General features: G+C 45.4%; 1 protein-coding gene across 3 annotated transcripts in view; it reads right to left on the reverse strand.

Annotated features, from left to right (window-relative positions):
• Positions 1–3,740: 3,740 nt before the first annotated feature.
• XYLB (xylulokinase) overlaps positions 3,741–20,386 on the reverse strand; it is a 48,102-nt gene continuing 31,456 nt past the window's right edge. For 2 of the 3 annotated variants that reach the window (XM_082639254.1, XM_082639256.1), the window contains 4 exons: positions 18,493–18,551; positions 16,908–16,995; positions 14,340–14,434; positions 3,741–8,981 (listed from right to left, as the gene is read on the reverse strand). In XM_082639254.1, the coding sequence (XP_082495380.1) occupies positions 8,904–8,981; positions 14,340–14,434; positions 16,908–16,995; positions 18,493–18,551 (320 nt within the window). In that variant the 3' untranslated portion in view covers positions 3,741–8,903. Of the gene's footprint in view, positions 8,982–14,339; positions 14,435–16,907; positions 16,996–18,492; positions 18,552–20,386 lie in introns of those variants that run through there. The other variant, XM_082639255.1, reaches the window with a different exon arrangement.

Below are 20,386 nucleotides of genomic sequence, written 5' to 3' on the forward strand. Positions count from 1 at the left end.
CGCGGCACCGGGATTCTTGCTTCGCGCGCTGGATGGAGCCCAAACTCCCGAACGCAGCCTGCCATGCGACCCCTGAGTGCTGGGCCGCCCCCGGACTCTGGCCTGAATTCCCCTCTGCGCCACCGTTTCCCCACCTGAGATGGGGGTCACAGTGAACCACAGGAGTCGTGTCTTTATTGATGGGTGAACTACTCGGCAGAAAAAAAGTCTGATTTCTCTGAAATGACAAGGTCCCCCAGGTCTGCAACCCAACCCCCCGCCCACACACACACAAAGGCACAGCTGGGGATCTTGGAATTGGACCCATCCAAGTGAGAGAGGGTGCGATCCCCGCCCCGCAGAGCAGCAGCAGGTGGAAAAAGGCCTCTAGCAACTTGCTTCTTTACCCTTACCCCAAATGTTCTAAGCACTGCCACCCACCTGCCCTCCCCACCCCTGCACTCTTCACCTTCAAAACTTCTCACTTGCCTCTGGTCCCCGCAGTTGAACTTGTCTAGCGAATGTCTCGGCTATCCTCTTCACTCCCCAGCTTCCTCCTTGGGGGCCTGTTGTTCTCTGTCTCAGATTCCTCCATCCTTACCACAATCAGAGCTTGGAGGGGCCATGCTGAGGCTCCCAGCTCAAGAGGGAAAGCCCCCTCACAGCTCGGGGATGAGGCGCAGAACCCTCGGATACAGAAATTGTCCTCCCGCCTCTCCTGATTTGCCACAGCCTCTCTCTCGGAGCAGGGCAAGAGCAGCCAGGCAGGAGGTGGTGCCTGGAAGTCTGAGTTGTTTCACTTCTGAGCCTCAGTTTCCTTCTACAGAAAGTGAGGAGGGGACGTCCCTGGTGGTCCAGTGGCTAAGATGCCGCGCTCCCAATGCAGGGGGCCCAGGTTCAATCCCTGGCCACCGAACTAGAGCCCATATGCCGTAACTAAGAGTTCACATGCCGCAACTAAAAAGATCCCGCACGCCACAACTAAAGATTCCACATGCCACAACTAAGACCCAGCACAGCTAAATAAAAAAGTATTAAAAAAAAAAGTGAGGAGGCTAAATAAATAAGGGGGGAAATGTGAGGAGGCTAGATTCCTTCCATGCTTTGCATTATTTTAAATAGCAGGAATCTTACTCAAACGAAATCTTATGTAAAACTCCACCTTGCAGAATGTTTATTGCCTTGATTGAAGTTGAAACGAGGGTCCACCACCCCCAGTTTCCACAGCACCAGGAACACCTCAGGGACCACACTTTGGAGTCACTGGTAAGACTATAGGAGGCTATACTGATAGACGCATGATGGCAAGGAAAGCAACTATGTCTTTTCTAGGGAAGATAAGTCACTGCTTCCTTCCTACTGGGAAGGTAGCGACTATAATCCGTGTGCCAACAATTAAATTGGCTGGTTCTTCTCTTCTACTTCACATCAAGTCGGGTATCACAATAAAGGCTCAGGGTGGTCCAACTTGCCAACACATCTGTGTCTCCCACCCTGACATCTCTGGGAACTCCAAATTTGTATAACCAACTCCCTACTTGACATCTCTATTGGGCAGCCTATCAGATATCTCGAAATTGCCCTAGCTAAAGCAGAGTTCCTCGTTTACCCCATAAAGCTACTCCTCCAGTTGTCCCTGTCTGAATCAACGGCATAACCAGCCAATTGCTCAAATTGAAAATTTATGTCATTCTTGATCCCTCCCATATTCAGTCCATCAGCAAGTTGGTTTCAAAAAACACACCCATGGGCTTCAGGAAGCCACAGGAGGATTTGAAGGGGCGAAATGTGAAGGGAGTTCCTATTTTTTTGCGGTACGCGGGCCTCTCACTGTCGTGGCCTCTCCCGTTGCGGAGCACAGGCTCCGGACGCGCAGGCTCAGCGGCCATGGCTCACGGGCCCAGCCGCTCCGCGGCATGTGGGATCCTCCCGGGTCGGGGCACGAACCCGTGTCCCCTGCATTGGCAGGCGGACTCTCAACCACTGCGCCACCAGGGAAGCCCGTGAGTTCCATTTTAAAAGATCATTTCAGTCGCTATGTAGAAGATGTATTTTAGCCAGGTGAGAATGAAAGCAGGTGACAAGTCACGATCGCTTTCAGTTCACTGCTGTTGCAGTGGTCCACATGTGAGATGCTGGGTGGTGATAGTATATATGGAAGAGAACTGGCTTGATGCTGGATGTGTTGGGGTTTGTTTGTTTGTTTTTAATTTATTTTTGGTTACGTTGGGTCTTTGTTGCTGTGCACGGGCTTTCTCTAGTTGTTACGAGCGGGGGCTACTCTGCAATGTGGTGCACGGGCTTCTCATTGCGGTGGCGTCTCTTGTTGCAGAGCATGGGCTCTGGGCGCACGGGCTTCAGTAGTTGCAGCATGCAGGCTCAGTAGTTGTGGCTCGCGGACTCTGGAGCGCAGGCTCAGTAATTGTGGCGCACGAGCTTAGTTGCTCTGCAGCATGTGGGATCCTCCCCGACCAGCGATTGAACCCGTGTCCCCTGCATTGGCAAGTGGATTCTTAACCATTGTGCCACCAGGGAAGTCTGATAAACTCTTAAAGTAACCACAATTTTTGTCATTTTATTTGGAGACCTCTTCACTTAAATACACAGAATTGGCCCCAGCCTCTCTCAGCTCCTGAAAGGCCCTTGGTTAGAGATATGCCACAGTTGGTAATTATGAGAAATACAGGGCGATATACATTAGTATATATTAGTGGATAATTTAGGTACAGCAATGCATTAAACAATTTCAGGGGGTACCATTAATAGGATGGGTGCATGGCTTTTTTGGCAATACAATTCCCCCAAAACGTATCCATTTATTTCCAATCTGTCCCATGTGCCGTCAACATCAAAAGTTATTTCCCAGACATTTCAAACTGTTTTCTTTTCTTCCTTGCCCCCATAGTTCTTCTTCCCACCCTCTCTCTTAACTTAATGGTGGTTACCTTGAGGTCAACTAAATTAATTGTCTTGGATGGAAAGGTAACTGTCTATAACTCTCAAAACAGATTAGGTTATGCTGTGCTAATGGAAAATCCCCAAACCCCAGTGGCTCAAAACAACAAAATTTATTTCTCACTCATACTGCATGTCCACTGGGGGTCACCAAGCAAGCTGTACTCATTATAATAACTTAGGGACACAGGCTAATGGAGGCAACATTTTGATACATGCTTCTTTACTGCAGAGGTAGGGGAAGGAGAACCTGGTAAATTACATCCAAGCTCTTAAAACTTCTACCAGATTCCGAGAAGATGGGGGGCTAGGTTGGTGGCTGCATAGCTTTTGAATCTTCCAAAATTCTCACAGAGCAACTACATAGAAGAAAAAAAAACACCAGAAAATCCATGTACATTTACAATAAAACTAGGTGACAAGGTTTCCCCCAAAACACCAAAATACAAGCAAATGGAGACAACTACAAACTATCAACAGCAATAAAAGATTCATGGACTAGCATCTGTACAAGGGGAAGCTGAGGAACAGGGTGGAAGAGGTACCTGGGAAAAACAGAATCCCAAAATAGCTAAGAGATACTCATTGGGAAGCATGGCTCAATAACTTTAGAACAGTAGGTGAAACTAGGAGGGTTTTTCTCCAATCCAACAGCAAGTGAATGCAAAGGGACTCTGGTAAGAATAGAAAGAGCTAGAACAGTCTGTCCCTGTGAACTCTTAAAACTGACCAGCCAAGCCTCCCTTTTAGGTCAGGCTCCTCCAAGGAGGAGAAACTTCTGGAAGTGGAACCAAAATCAAGCTGGATAAGATGTTTTACTTCCAGCCATCATGTAGTAGCTGGAATGGTATTTGCCCTTTGGAGCCATAACAAGAAAACTGGACAAAATATAGGAGGCAACTATTTATTTCTGGACCTTGTACAATCCTCTAATCCCTCGGGGGGGGGGGGGAGAGACAAAGTGAGGCTTATGAATGCCCCTGCTTTCTGCCTGGAGGCAAATTCCAGTCCACAATGCAGGAAGTGCATCCCAAGCAGAGCCTGGCAACCTTGTCGAGTTGGGGACAGAGAGAGAGGTTGGAGCTCGGGAGATGCGGAAGGCTGCAGCAAACTGAAGGGCAGAGTCCAGAGTGGAGGGAGCTGCAGAGAGAAAGCTGGAGGTCTTGCAGAAGAGTCTCCTCGGGGCTTTTGCTGAATTCTAGGTTTCACATACATAGAATGAAACTCCATGAGGTGAGGGAAGAAAGCAAGCAAGCTGAATAGCTCCAAGACTGGCACAGGATAGTTTTTAGTTCTAACCAGCCAAAGTGGAAAGTCCTCACTGAACACCCAGGACACTGAGAGTAAAGACTCAGAGGGTTACTCCATGGCACTGGAGCTAAACTAGCCCTAGAATCAAGGCTACTATAAGCCCACACTACCAAGCCTTGAAATGATCAAGCTGATCTATAAGTAACCTAAATACCTACCAGACAACAGGCCAACACTTTTTAAAGGAATTGAACAAATCTGGCACTGTATAATAAAAAAATTTAATTAAAAAAATTTTAATTACTAGATATGAGAGGAGACAGGAAAATATGACCCATCAGGAGAAAAATCAGTCAATAGAAACAGAAATGACATAGATGATGTCATTATCAGTCAAGGATTTTTAAAAAGCTATTATAAATATGCTGAAAGATTTCTGGGAAAAGTGAACGTAATGAAGAGAGAATAAAATATCTCAGAAATGGACTTTCTAGAGAGAAAATAACTAGTGTCTTTCTAAAAAAAGATTAATTAGGTGGAATTGCCATTTTTTCCTAATGCGTGATCTCATCTTCATTACTTGTCTTTTTTGTTCACTAGTTTATTATTATTACTGCTTTTTGAGTTGTATTTTTAATTCATTTAACTCTTACACTTTTATTTGTATCAATGTTACTGCATTTTAAAGCTATACTTCACCTATCACTGCTTTAATTATATCCCAGAGATTTCATTATGTCTTTTTTTTTTTTTTGGCTGCACCACGCGGCTTGCAGGATCTTACTTCCCTGACTAGGGATTGAACCCAGGTCCTGGCAGTGAAAGCACTGAGTCCTAACCACTGGACCGCCAGGGAATTTGCTTTTTTTTTTTTTTTTTTTTTTTTGCGGTACACGGGCCTCTCACTGTTGTGGCCTCTCCCGTTGCGGAGCACAGGCTCTGGACACGCAGGCTCAGTGGTCATGGCTCACAGGCCCAGCCGCTCCGCGGCATGTGGAATCTTCCCGGACCGGGGCACAAACCCATGTCCCCTGCATCGGCAGGCGGACTCTCAACCACTGCGCCACCCGGGGAGCCCTGAACTTTTTTTTAAATGATGAGTTTTCATTTACTAATACGACTCATATGCTTGTCCTTATTACATTCACTCTGTATATGATGCTACATTTACTCCCTTTTTCCTTATTTAAGCGTTGATACTTGGTTTGTCAACTTGAAATGATATTCTTTGACTTGCACATATTGCCTTTGCAACAGAGCTCTTTGTACTGTTTTTTTCCTTCTTTTTGATTTATTTAGTTATGTTACTTCTACTGTGTCAAAGCACATGCCATTTGGTACTCTTCTTCCACCCTTATCCCCACTTTCACGTTGGTCTTAGGTCTAAAACTATTCAAGGCTCACTATGAGTCCTGCTGAAGTTTCCCCAATCATCTCCTAGCTGGATGAAGCTTGTTTTAGTAGAATCCTAAGGGGGTTATGAGTACAATATTTCCTGAGCTCTTTTTAAACATCCTTGATACTTAAAGGGCAGCTTAGCTGGACGCAAAACAATTGGTTCATATTTTTTCTTTGAGTTTCTTGAAAATGTTGCTCCATTACTACTTGCTTTTTGAAAAGTTTGTTGCCAACTTCATCTTTCCTGTGTAAGAGACTAGGCCTTTTGGCCTAGAGAATATTTCCCCTCACCTTCAAAGTGTAATAGTTTGCTAGGATGTATCTCAGTTGATCATTCTGGGTCAATTTTCCAAGTAACAAGATAGGCCCTTTCAAGATATAGATTCAGGAACTTCCCTGGTGGTCCAGTGGCTAAGACTCCACGCTCCCAATGCAGGGGGCCCAAGTTCTATCCCTAGTCAGAACATGCCGCAACTAAGACCAAACGCAGCCAAATAAATAAATAAATATACTTTATGGATATGGATTCAGGTCTTTTGTTTTCAGGAATTTCTCTTGGGTTAGTTTTAAATATTAACTCTGCTCCATTGTCTTAGATTTTAGCTTCAAGAGCTCCAACTTTAACTGTGTTAGTTTCTCTTTGCCTGTCTTCTTTGTCTATCATTTTCTTTCTGGGCCTTTCCAGCTCTTCCTTTATATTGTTTTTGCTGTCTTAGCTTTTTAAATTCCTATCTTCTATATGCTTTATGGTACTTGCAGTCGTTCCTATTTTCATTTGGGTATGTTGTAATGTAGTCTTCATTATCTAGGGTGATTTTACCTTTTTGTTCAAATTCTTTCCCAAGTTTGGTCAGTTCTCTTTCCATATACGCTGTTGCTTTTTCATTTTTACTCTGAGTTTCTGAATTTCTGATCTGTGGTATTCTTTCACATCCACCGTTGTTCTTTATTTTAAAGTTCATGTTGGAGGGTTGTTATAGTTTACCCTCTTTGTTCCTTTTTATTTGGTGTATTTCATTAGCTTGAAAAGTTATGATTCTCACTTTGTTTTCTTCCCGTATTTGTATAAATAGTGAGTTCCTTTTTCTATTTATGTTGACATCCTTGTAATAATGGGCAACTCTATGGGGGCAGGGGTAAAATGGGGAATGGATTGAGTGGCTTTCTGTTTCTTGGTAGAAAAGAGACCTTTTACTGTTGGCTAATAATGTAATTTCTTTAATAAGTAATGTCTAGGTGGTGGTGGTGGTGGGGAGAGTTGTCTGTTTTCTTCTGAATCTTTTTTTTTTTTTTTTTTTGGTGGTATTGGGTCTTAGTCGCAGCCTGTGGGATCCTTCATTGTGGCACGTGGGCTTCTCCCTAGTTGTGGCGTGCGGGCTCTAGAGCATGCAGGCTCAGTAGTTATGGTGCAAGGGCTCTAGAGTGCACAGGCTCAGTAGTTGTGGCGCACGGGCTTAGTTGCCCTGTGGCATGTGGGATCTTAGTTCCCTGACCAGGGATCAAACCCACATCCCCTGCATTGGAAGGCGGATTTTTAACCACTGGACCACCACGGAAGTTCCTCTTCTGAATCTTTGACCTGCTGTTGATAGGCTGTTATCTTCAGCTTCTTGTTTCCCTTTTTAAGCCTGAAAGGGACACCACTCCCTTTCAAGATGACTTCATCTTTCTCACAAGTGATATCTCTGGTCCTACTTATTTTCTAAACCCCTTCCCTTGACTTCCCACTAGGGTAGTCTCTGTCTCTGCTCTGATCCACTAGGTCTCAAAGCTGTTGCAGCATTTTTCTACTCTGGGTGAGATCACAAGTAGTTTGGTTTAACTGAAGTCCCAACATAGGTGTGGGCCTGTGGCAGAAGAAAAATCTGGAGGATTTTGCAGGAGGCAGACTTTCTATGGAGGCTTCTGCAATAATTTGAGCAAGGAATAAAGTAAAACAGGGAGGAATGGAGAGAAAGGAACTGCTTTAAGAGTTACCAAAGGAATAACAAAAATCACTTGGTGCCTGATTTGATGTGGGAAAGCAGATATCTGAGTTCTGGGCTTGGGTTCCTGAATAAATGAATGAGTGAATGGTTGGTGGTACCAATTCACTGAAACAGGAACTCTGGAGGAGGAGGTTTGGGGAAGGGCAAGGGAAGATAAGCAGAGTCTGGGGCTTCCCTGGTGGCACAGTGGTTAAGAATCTGCCTGCCAATGCAGGGGACACGGGTTTGAGCCCTGGTCCAGGAAGATCCCACATGCCACAGAGCAACTAAGCCCGTGCACCACAACTACTGAGCTTGCACTCTAGAGCCCGTGAGCCACAACTCCTGAGCCCATGTGCCACAACTACTGAAGCCCACGTGCCTAGAGCCCGTGCTCCACAAGAAGAGAAGCCACCGCAATGAGAAGCCCACTCACCACAACAAAGAGTAGCCCCCACTCTCCACAACTAGAGAAAGCTCAAGCGTGGCAACAAAGACCCGAAGCAGCCAAAAATAAATAAATTAAAATAAATAAAATTTTTAAAAAATGACTCAAAATTAAAAAAAAAAAAAGGATAAGTGGAGTCTGAAGTACCCCTGTGAGAATGCTGGCTGACTCCAAGGAGAGTTCTGGCTGGAAACATAGAGCTGGGTGTTATTAGTATATAAGTAGCAGTTGAAGCCCAAGGCTAGATGAAATCATCCAACAAGAGAGGACAAAACTGGAGGGAGAGAGGAATGAGAACAGAGATTTGGGGCCCAGCAATCATTAAGGAGTAGACAGAGCAGAAGTAACAGTAAAGAAGAAAGAATGAATGATAGATCAGGAAAGTAGGAGAAAAGTTGGAGAGTATAGCTATCAGAAGGAACACAAGGAGAAAAATAATTACTGCAATGGATTAAGACATATAAAGTATGTTAAACGTATCCTATTGATACTAAAAATCTAGTTGCTGTTAGAGGATGCTTGGCAATCAACTCATCATCCTGAAAACTAGTGAATAAAGAGGAAAGAATCTATTTATTTTGTTTTGTCTCTCCCATTCTGCTGATTTAGGTCCCAAAAGGGGAAAAGTCACAATTTTTATTGGACATTTCCCAGGCTCAGTGTTATCTTGCCTCCTGGGATAAAAGACAGGAAGAGAGATGCTTTCCTGCCCTGGGCACAAGGGCACAGGGACACAAGCTGTGTTCCGGAGGATGTGCTAAGGTGGGCTTTAAGGTGGTCCTGGGCAGGTTGGAGCACCGCAAGGAGTCAGGTGGGCAGGCAGAGCTGCTTAGAACAGGGAAGAGGTTCCCTGCTGTCCAACGCCACGTCTCCAAGTGGAATAAGTGAGACTGGGCCTGTGGAATTCACTCCGGAGGCCCCCGGGTCTGGGTCAGGATTCTCTGCTCAAGCATGGCATACCGCTGGAGGAGGGCATCATAGACCTGGAGGGGTGGAAAGAGCAGTTTAGGATGGCGAAGGGAAGGTGCTCTTACATCTCTTTGCAACTTGCAATTTAAAAAATTCTACATCCCGTGTACTTGCAATTTAAATTGTTTGCTGGGCAGAAAAAAGGAAGTGTCAATTCACAAAAGAGGAAATGCTAATAGTTCTCAAACCTGTAGTTTAAGATCTTTAAAAAATGCAAATGATGACAAGAAACCAGTTTTTGTTATCAAATCTACAAAATTTTTAAAAATTCTGATGAAGGTATCTGGAAATGGCTGTTTCATTGCACAGTTGGTAGAAGTTGGTGGTGCAACCCTTTTGTAAATCAATTCAACTTTATATTTGTATTAAGGGGCTTGAAAGTGCCCATGGCTTTTGACCTAGTTATTCTACTTCTGCAAAGCTCTCCTGAGGAAGTAATCCTAAGTGTAGGGTGCTAGGCCCACCAAACGTCCTCTTAGACACCACTAAACGTTCAGACTCATAAGACTACCATGGGCCACACCTTGGCCCTCAAAAGGATATACTGGAGAAACACGCATGTTGGCACAGTGGCTGCAGGAGACCATGAACAGTTTGCACAGGTGTCCAGGAAAGGGTATCTCTGCCTCCCTTCCTTCTTCCCTCCTTGCCCCCCAGGTTACAGCTCAGGTGCAAGGAGATGAAATCCACATCTTACAGGTGCAAGAACCACCCTGGCTTTGAAACCTCACGCCCCACAGGAGTATCCCTTGTTAACAACTCCATAGACAAGAGCCATGCCCGTGAGAAGTCACTGCACTCAGGGAGCCCTAAGTATGACTTCCCCTTAGGTATTTATGTTTTCCCATTCCAGATGCAGTTTCCTAACTCAAGGCCATTTTGACATAGCAATGTTGCCTGGTAACACTGTTGACATTCCACTTTTATTGAGTCTCAAAGGAAGCAGAGCTAGAACATTAACCAAAAGTCAAATTCTCATGCAGAATAGGGAAAGGTTTTGTTAACCCTTTACCCACATAGGGTTAATTATAATAATTGAAAAACTAGAAGCAACTGCTCTAAGACATGGAAAATGCTCGAGAAAATATGGTTCATTAGCCAGATAGAATATTATGCAGTCATTAAAAATAACATGGGGCTTCCCTGGTGGTGCAGTGGTTGGGAGTCCGCCTGCCGGTGCGGGGGACGCGGGTTCGTGCCCTGGTCCGGGAGGATCCCGTGTGCCGCGGAGCGGCTGGGCCCGTGGGCCGTGGCCACTGGGCCTGCGCGTCCGGAGCCTGTGCTTCGCAGCGGGAGAGGCCGCAGCAGTGAGAGGCCCGTGTACCGCAAAAAAAAAATTAAATAAAATAAATAATAATAACATGTATGTCCCTGTGCACCTCTGCAAATTGCATGATGATTAGTGTCAGTCCATTCTGGGTGCTATAACAAAAATACCATAGATTGAGTAGCTTATGAACAACAGAAACTTGTTTATCACACTTTTGGAGGCTGGGAAGTCCAAGATTGAGATGCCAGTAGATTCTGTCTGGTGAGAGCCTGATTCCTAGACAGTCATCTTCTTGTTGTGTCCTCACATGGGGGAAAGGGCCAGAGATCTCTCTGGGGTCTCTTTTGTAATGACACTAATCCCATCCTGAGTGCTCCAGCCTCATGACCTAATCACATTCATAAATTCCCACCTCCTAATACCATCACTTTTGGGGTAAAGATTTCAATTCATGAATTTTTTAAATTAATTTTAAAAAATCCCAGTGGAGGCTAACACAACATTGTAAAGCAAGCATACTCCAATAAAAATTAATTTAAAAAAATGAATTTTGGAGAAGCCCAAACAGTCTGTAGCAATTAGGAATTTATTTTTTTATGTGCCATTATCTCCCATTATATCCCAAACACACAAGAGATGGTGTGTTTGGATTCCTAGAGCTTAGCATAGTGCTAGGCACACAGTAAGAACTTAATAAATAGCTGTTAAATAAATGACTATGTGCAAACCAAAAAAAAAAAAGTATGTATACCTTTAAGAATATAAATTCTTAGCATAGTAAAAGTTTGTAGTAAAGAAATGTTTTTAAAAAATGGTAATAATATAACATGTAAAGATGTCAAACATGAATATTTATGACAATGTAAACACAAATAATATAATAAATTGTATACTGTGAAAAAGAAAAGAATATAAATACTTACACTGTAATGTAGAATTTTTAAAGCAGGCTATAAAATTATATATACAGTGTGCTATGTAATAAAATAAAACCAAAACCAAAACCAAAACCAAAAAACCAACAAGGGAAAAAGGACCAGAAAGGAACACAATCCTACATTCCTCCTCTTCATTCTTTTTGTTTAAAGCTGTTTTCATCTGTAGCTCTGTAAGCCTTGCACCTTAGGTCAGCGCATGTGGTCTTACAGACAAGCAACACAAGGCTGGCCAAGGGACCCAGATTTCCTTGGGACTCACATATACCACCAGGAGGTCATGCCAATCCCATCCCTTCTTAATTTGGTTTAATTGGCTCCAAAGTCAAGGCCTTTAGTAACTGATTACGCAACTAGGGCCTACTCTTGGTGCAGTTGGAGCAGCTCTGCCTGTGAACTCAGACCTAAGAGGGCTGTGACATTCTCTCCAAGGAGGAAATTGTAACATTCAGTAGAGCCTACAGGGAAAACACTGTTACTGTTTTGAGTTTCCACTTGAGCACACAGGTGCCACAGAAAGCAAACAGGATGTTGTCCTGCTCTCAAGGTATTTACAATCCAGTCCTCAAATAGGTCACTTATGCCAACAATCACAGACTGTCACTTCTTGCCACCTGGTGTTGAGAAGGATTCCGAGGTTACACTTGGGTTTAATGGTAAAGAGTTCCATGAGCTATTAGTGACTTTGGTCATGGGCAAGCCAGGGAGAGTGGTGGTACACACACACTGAGTATCTGCCGCCTGTAATGAGGCAGCTACAGCTGTTTGTTGCCCTAAAGCTTACCCTCACTACCTTCTTCCTTGCTGGCCTCCTTCTAGAGAGGATGAAAGAGCCAGACTCCACTTCAGCCTTTCTTACAACCAAGGTTGACAGTATAACCAAGTGGTACTCTCCTGGGGGAGTTGAGGGAAACAGACCAGTATGTTTCTCCCTGAAAAGCAAGAGTGTGTGAGGAGAGACTCCTTGCCTAATGCCACGCTCTGATTTCTGCCTATGAATACAGTTGAGGGGGAACGTGATGTTAGGAGAAGCTGCATACATCCTGTGGCCATGTGGAGCATACCCAGTACAGCACTATCCAATATGGTAGCCACAAGCCACATGCGGTCCTGAGCGCTTGAAATGTGATGGGTGCTATCAGTAGGAAATGCACACCAGATTTCAAATCTCAGCCAAAACAAAAAAAAAGAAGTAAACTATCACATTAGCAACTTTTCTTATTGATTACATGTTGAAATGACAATATTTTGGACATATTGGGTTAAATTAAATACATTAAAATTAGCCACTTATTTATTTTTACTTTTTTTTTTCAAAAATGAGACTACTAGAAAATTTAAATGACATATGTGGCTCTCATGATGTTCTCACTGTCCACTGCTGATCTGGAGAACTTCGGAAAACCTCACCGGTAGCCCTGACACTGTTGAACCACTGAACCAACACGGCAACACCGTCAGACTTCCTGTTGTATAGTAAACCCACGATAGGGACTTCCCTGGTTGTCCCGTGGTTAAAACTTCGAGCTTCCACTGCAGGGGTCGCAGATTCAATCCCTGGCTGGGGAGCTAATTAAGATCCCGCATGCTGCGAGGCGTGGCCCAAAAAATAAATAAATAAATAAAGCCATGATAGGCAAGGATTCTCCTTAACCCTCACAATTAGCAGGTTAAAAGTAGGCCAGACAGATGTCCCCACTTCCCAGATGAAGAACCAGAGGTTCAGAGATGAGGAGTGCAGCTCAAGGTCATGCGAAGGTCACACAGAGAGGGAGAGGCACAATAAGAACCAGAACCCAAAGGCCCTTTATCTCAAGGTAGGATCTTTCTACTTCATTGAACTCCCTCTTAAACAGAAGGGCACACAACAGAAAGTAACAGAAGCCTGGGCAGACCCAAGTGTGTGGGTTATCTAGTCACCTGGATAGCATGAGCTTCTGCTTCCAAGATAAGCTGTGAGACAATTCTCCAGGGTGTTTCTATATGTCTTGTGACAGCTTTTGTTCCAGACTATCTTTTCAAGGGTGTCTGTATAGCAAACAGCCTTGGAAGATAGGGAGAGGGAAAATTTGTTTGCTGACCAGGATGATAAAGATGTCTCCTTTGGACAGGTTTGCTCGCAGCTCCTAAATTTATGAGCAGGGTCCCTCATTTGTGACACAGACACAGTGTGTGCACAGTATCCACCTGGTTCCACTCCACACCGCCCGATGGCACTTCAGGGCCAAGAAAAACTGATGCAAACATGAAGCTTATGCTGCCTGCTGTACTGTGAGTAATAAAGCCCTCTGTCTGTGTCACCCCCTGCTCCTGGACTGCAAGAACCTTCTGCAAACAGGAAGGGTGGTGAAATGGATGCTATGGCATACCACCCGGATTGCCCTGCAGGAACAGAGAACTTATTCTCTCAGCCCTCAGCTGACAGCCTCCTTTGTGGATTGCTCTGGCTATAGAGAGATGCCTTACCCCATCCTGGGGTGGCCTGCATGCAATAACTGATTGACATGGGGTATAAAGGCCCATCCCCCTCACCACAACTGGGTAAAACTCGAAAGAGTCATCCCAGCTTCAGAACTTCCTGTAGGATTGACTGAGGGCTCCACTGAGATCGCCCTGCAGCTCACTTCCTGCCTCTGCCCAGCCCTGCCTCTTCCTGTTTCCTTCAACAGATGCAGATCCCAAGAGTGTCCCCTAATAAATCTCCTGCATCCTAATCAACAACTCAGGGTCTGCTTTCCAGGGAACCCAACCTGTAACAAGTGGGGTCTGCCTTCCCTTTGACTGAGTGACCACACAGTTGTCTTGGATCCAGATTTCAGATCTGAATGGTAGAAACCCAGCACATCTTATGCTTAAGTGACAGAGTCTTTCAGTGGCCTCTGTAACCCTGTGAATTAGAAGGGCGCACCCCAAGGCATCTGAGCAAGGAAGATGCAGTGAGCCATCGGATCCCTGGGGCTATAAGATCAGCCGTATCTCTGAATCTCAGAGACAACCTGTCTTCTTTTGCTCTGTTTCCTTGACAATTAAAAAAAAAAGTAGATTTCCCCTTTAGTTGAGCACATCAGCTATAATGTAGGTGATAAAGAAAAACTTACCTTTTGGAAAAAAGAACGTAGTTGATTTTCACGATGCAAACGCCACGAATGAACTTGATGGTCTCTTACCTGAGACGCTCCCGGGGTTGGGGCAGCAGCTAATCTGGGATTTGGGGCTAACTTCACAACCTCTGAAAAGGGCACATCTGTTCCAGCTGCAAGGCCTAGAAGGGAAAGCTCATTTCACCTCACTGCATGTTGCAAATGAAGGTGTTACCCGGAAATAGCATTTTATCTCTGTAGTGATAAAATGTTCTAAAACTGGATTATGGTGATGGTTGTACAACTCAGGAAAGTTAACTAAAAATCACTGAATTGTACGCTTAAGTATGGGTGATTTTTATGTTATATAAATTGGGCCTCCATAAAACCATCTTTAAAAAAAAGAAAGAGAAGGAAAGTTTCAAGTGCAGGCCTCTTCTCAGCAGGGCCTTCTTTGTCTGAAGCATATGTCGGGAGGCAGCTAACCTCTGACCTCTGACAGAGGGGCGGGTCCGCCCGCCTCTCCTCCCTCACGCGGCTCCACTCTCCACATCGCTCACTGCATTCCAGCCACCCCAACTGCTCTCAATTCCTTCTGCTCAGAGCCTTTTCATTGTGTGGAATGTTCTTCTCTCTTCTCAGAAAAGCTGCCGCTAGGAACATCTCTTCCAGCCCTCAGCACCATCCGCTTTCCTCAGGGCACATCTCACTACTTCTGCCACAGATTTGTTTAAGGTCCGCCCCTTCTCGAGCCGGAAGCTCTCAGAGGCCAGGACTGGGTCTCCACTGGAGCCCTGGTGCCTGGCACACTGCCCGCATACAGGAGGCACTCAATAAATGCCCACCAAGCCAAAGAGTGGCAGGGCTGGAAAAGAGAGAAGGTTGTCATAGGTGGGCAGGAAACGGTAAGGGATTTCCAGGCAATTAAAGGAGAAGTATCAGACTGAAGGGAAACTCAAGACCACCCAGAGGGGAGGAGGGCCCACTGAAGATGTGAGGCCCAGTTTTCTCTCTGAAGAATGCTGGAACATCCCAGCCCAGAGCTGTGTGGATGAGGGGACACAGTGGGGTGGGGTAGCCACCAGAGAGACTACTTGAAAGACTCTTGTCCCCCTCTACTCACTCACAGACTGGCTTTGCATGACTGGCTTTCATCCCTGGACCCAGCTGGAGAGAATGGATGTCCACATAAAGTGGGAACTGGTGTGCTAGGACCTAGCTCAGGTTTTAGTTTTGGAGGGCAGAGCAGGGCAGTACCTCCAGGTAATGTCTGACAACTAAATAGGCATGGAAAAGGAAAAATAAGAAAGAAACACAGCACAGCACAGCACAGCAGCGGAGGCCCCAAAGGGTAGTTCCTTTTCTGCTTCGGCAAAAGGAGGAGTATAAGGTAAACCGCAGACTCCTCATGGGCAACGCTGAAGGCTGGAAGCTTATGGAATGGTGTTTTCAAAGTCCTGAGGAAAATATTTTAGAGTCCTTTGTCCAGCCAAGGTAGCGTTCTTTGGGAGGGTGAAACCAAGCCCTTGCTGGACATGCAAGCCCTCAGAAAATTATCACCTACTGAATTTCCTCTTAATTATGTATTCTGGCTGTATATTCCAACAAAACTAGCATAGAAATGAAGGAAAAAGAAACAGCAGAGAGTCAAAAAAAAAAAAAAGACAAACTCATACGTAAGTGCAAATAAAAGCCAACATGTTGTAAAGTTTGATTAAAAACATAACAGCCTAGAAATAAACTGCCCGTTCCCTGGTGGCCTAGTGGTTAGGACTCCGTGCTTTCACTGCTGTGGCCTGGGTTCAATCCCTGGTCGGAGAACTGAGATCCCACAAGCCGTAAGAAAAAAAGAAAGAAAGAAAGAAAGAAATTGCCCAATAATCTTGATAAAGGCGGTGGCACAAGGTAGGGCAAGGTGGATAGGGTGGAGAGGGAGGGGAATGAAAGAGTAGGAGTTTAATTATTAAGAGAAGGCTATGGTCCCTGATTAATTCTCAATGTTGAAAGAAATCATACAAGTTTAAATAGGTGTGTTAAAAAGTTAAGGATAAATGTGTGAAGAATGCAACCGCTAGAGGGAAAGGACAAAGCCCTTGAGTTACATGGGTGGCCGGAGGAGTGGCCTGAGCAGGCAGAGGACAGGGCAAGTCGACCACATGGGTGGAAGAACGCCCTCGTGGGCTTGTGCTGCTCCCGCAGTTTCAGGGAGGCCTCCATCAGAGCCTTGGTTCCCCACTACCCCCAAGGAGCTGTCCAGGGTCCTGGACTGCTTGGCTCTGAAGCCTCCGCCTTTGTCTCAACTTCTGCTCTTGTTGAAAAGATGGCTCTGGACTTTATCTACCCCTTCCTGCCCACCAGCTGTCCAGACCCATGCCCAAGTGCCCTCAACCAATGTCCCTGGGCTGAGTCTGACTCTGACCAGGCCTCATTTAGTTAGGACCCTGCCTCTCTTTCCCAGTTTAAGTAAAGCACAAAGGAACAGAGGGTTTTGGGTTGGTTCCCCCCTGCTGGGAGGGGAGAAAAGTGAATCTAAAGACCCCAAGCCTCCCATGTCCCTAAAGACTAGGAACATCCCAATCTCCCCTTTCCACTGTCCTCAGCCCAGCCAGTGCCCCAACCGCTTCCAGAGGCATCTGGCGCCATCCATTGACCTACCATGGAAAGCTCGGTAAGCAGAGCCCACACAGGCTGAGTTGGCTGTGTCTATGACATACACTGGGGTGCCAAACACATCTGCCAGCACCTGGGAAGGACAGAAGTTCTTACTGTGGTGAGTCATTCCTCAGAGGGAACATGCACACAGACATGCATTTTCTGGGCTCTCTCTTCTAATACGTCTTCTGATACCTTCCATTCCACCTCTACTGCCTTAAAGGAAGTACACTTGGCCATGCCGCCCTGGTGATAATAGGGTCAGGGTGGCCTGGGAGAAGTCTCTAGTGAAGGGCCACAGCTCTCTGGGTTGTCCCTGCATTGTTTAACCACTTTATCAAAGATGAGGAGGAAGATTTAGTATGCTTAAGTATGCTTAGCAACAAACCATCAAGGTGGAGATGGCTAGGTCTCAGACTAATATTAACAAGGCCAAACAAACCCAAACTAACAAATGCATGTCTTATAGGAATAAAGATAAAGTTTTCCATGTAGGTCCCCAAAATAAATTGCATAAATTTAGAATAGAGGATGTGTACTAAGGGGGGCTCACATGGAAAAGACGTGGGGGTCTTAGTTAACCAGAGGTATTGTTGATGCCCCATCTGGATCCCCTTGCTGGACCGGTGTGCACCCTCACCCAGATGCTGTGAGTGTTGGCTGATAATGGCCCACAGCCGCCCCTCCTCAGAAGAATTGCTCTTTACTGAACAGAGGCTGCCTCTCACAGGAGGTTATTCGTATCTCTTCCCACGACAGCCAGTTGGCCCTCTTACCCCAGGGTGGAAGCAAGTCTGCGGCATAGTTCATGGACCATATCTCCCCACGGGATGGAGCTGAAGCTGACTCCAACCAAAACCACATCCTTGTCTATCCTCCTTCCCCTGCCCTACCTGGATCCCTCTCTCCCTTTCTCCTGGGAGCACTCTCCCAACAAATCACTCATAGAATAATTTCCATTGCAGGCTCTGCTTCTAGAGAATCTTACCTAAGACAGGTATACGATTGTACAAGTCAACAGTTGATTCAGTTACTCCAACAGCTAAGGCAGCCTCGGGCTATACCCCAAAATTCTCAGTCCCAATAAGACAGTAACAGCCCCATGATTTGGGGCTAACAGCTTGATTGTCAGATATCTGCAGGTTGATTCTACTTTGGGCCATATATGTCTAGCATAATGAAGGACCAGAAAGACAGTGACAAATCCTGGCAACTGTATTATAAGAGGAATGGCTGGGAAAATCAGAGATGTTTAAATTGGAAGGGGGAAACCTTGAGGAAGATAAGAACATTGGCATTAGATGTCAGAAGGTTTGCCATGAAGGACAGGCACTTTCTGTGTGACTCCAGAGGCCAGTGCTGGTATCAGAGAGTGGAGTCGTACAGGGCAGTGGTTTTCACTTGAGCGTAAGATAGAATCTGCCTGCCGTGTGTGCTGTAAAGAGCTGGCTTCCTGGGAAAGAATGAGCTGTAAGCTCCCCATCCCTGCAGGAGTGGGAACAGAGGCAGTGTTACTGCTGAGTGTCTGGCTCTTAGAAGTATTAGACGTGGAAGAGGCCCTAGCTCAGGGCTTGCTACCGGCACTTACCTGCAAGATGTCTCTATTGTGAGATGCTCCTCCAGTGGCCAAAATCTTTGTCTTAGGCACTGTAAGGAAAAAGAAAACAAAAAACAAAAAATGGCTGTGACAATTCCCCCAAGGCAGAAAAGGCTGTTTTCCAGAGTTCTTCTACCACAAAGAGCTAGTGTCAGGCCAATGCCTCTTGCTTATCACACAGGACTGCGGGGGAGATCTAAAGCTGGTTCTGTCCACGCATGTCCAACATGAAATTTGCTTGTGAGGCTGCTTCCTCATCCACCTCTTGGGGATGCAACTGAAGAGGGTACACAGGACGGTTCTAAGGTTCTGGCAATGTTCTATTTCTTAACCAGAGTGCTCTGAGAACAGGTGTTTGATTTATTAATATGTTTCACAATTAGCTGTATGAAGCATATATTCTACTGTACGCATATTTTTCACAATAAAAAATAATAAACCACAGTCTAGTAAAAGACATATAGTTCCACTTCGGGTTAAAATGGAGATGGTCAAGAAAGAACATCCCCTGTGCTGTGACAAGGAGAGAATGCTGAATAAACAAACAAAAACATATTTTTATTTAACGCTATCAAAAAGTTGTAAATGCAGGGACTTCCCTGGCGGTCCAGTGGTTAAGACTCCGCGCTTCCACTATAGGGGGCACATGTTGGATCCCTGGTCAACCGGGGATCCCGCATGCCACGTGGCCAAAAAAAAAAAGTTGTAAATGCAAAGAAGTATAAATAAATTAAATCCTAGAATGAGATGAGCCCTTAAGCGCTAACTTGCTGTACCTGCAGTACAAGACAGGTGGCATAGTGATCCTCCAGAGGCACATAAACTTTGCCAGGACAGAAAAACCGGCCAAGCATTAGGTGGTGTCATTGTGGGAGAGGTGTCCCAAAGGCAGAGCTAGTCCTCCTCACCCCTCTCCCCCATGGACCGTGTAAGTGGTGATGAAGAAGCTGGGGGCAGGGCAGAAAAACAGAGAGCTCTGTGATCTCAGGGATTAGATCCCTATATTCCTGTGTCACGGGACTCTTTTACAATGAAGAGGCATTCATTTATTATGCAGGTATTTAAAAACAAATAAATGTTATAAGGCTCTGCTGCCACTTCTCAGCCTCCCCCATCTTCACCCTCAGCCATTAAGAGAGTACCCGGGGACTTCCCTGGTGGTGCAGTGCTTAAGAATCCACCTGCCAATGCAGGGGACACGGGTTCGAGCCCTGGTCCAGGAAGATCCCACATGCTGCGGAGCAACTAAGCCCGTGGGCCACAACTACTAAGCCTGCACGTTAATGCCTGTGAACCACAACTACTGAAGCCCACGTGCCTAGAGCCCGTGCTCTGCAACAAGAGAAGCCACCGCAATGAGAAGCCCGTGCACCGCAATGAAGAGTAGCCCCCACTCGCCGCAACTAGAGAAATCCTGCACGCAGCAACAAAGACCCAACGCAGCCAAAAATAAATAAATAAATAAATAAATTATTTTTAAAAAGAGAGAGTACCTGGGCTGGGAAAAGGGGAAGGAATGTCAGCGGCTAAGGAGACAATCCAGGACATGGGAAGATGTTCCAGTGTGATTCCATGTTGGAAAATCAAAACATGCTCCATTCACGACTGCAAGAAAAGTCAGCTGGGCATGATGTAAAAGCACCATGAAGACTTTGACACACTTTTAGGTTTATATGTCCTCTTTGTAGGTACCAAGGGAATAGGACTCTGGTTTTATAAAAAATAAACTCATAATGGAGACTGGAAGAAAACGGTCCTAGATGGCAGGAGTGGTTGGGGAGAGGGGATGGGATTATAGGTAGTTTTCTTTCCTTCATTTTCCAAACTTGCTATTATAAGGTTTTTCTGCTCTTATAAGTTAACCTAAACAAAATGAAATATACAT

Source organism: Mesoplodon mirus (genome assembly GCF_964341445.2).
Source record: "Mesoplodon mirus genome assembly, chromosome: 12".
Lineage (NCBI taxonomy): Eukaryota > Metazoa > Chordata > Mammalia > Artiodactyla > Ziphiidae > Mesoplodon > Mesoplodon mirus.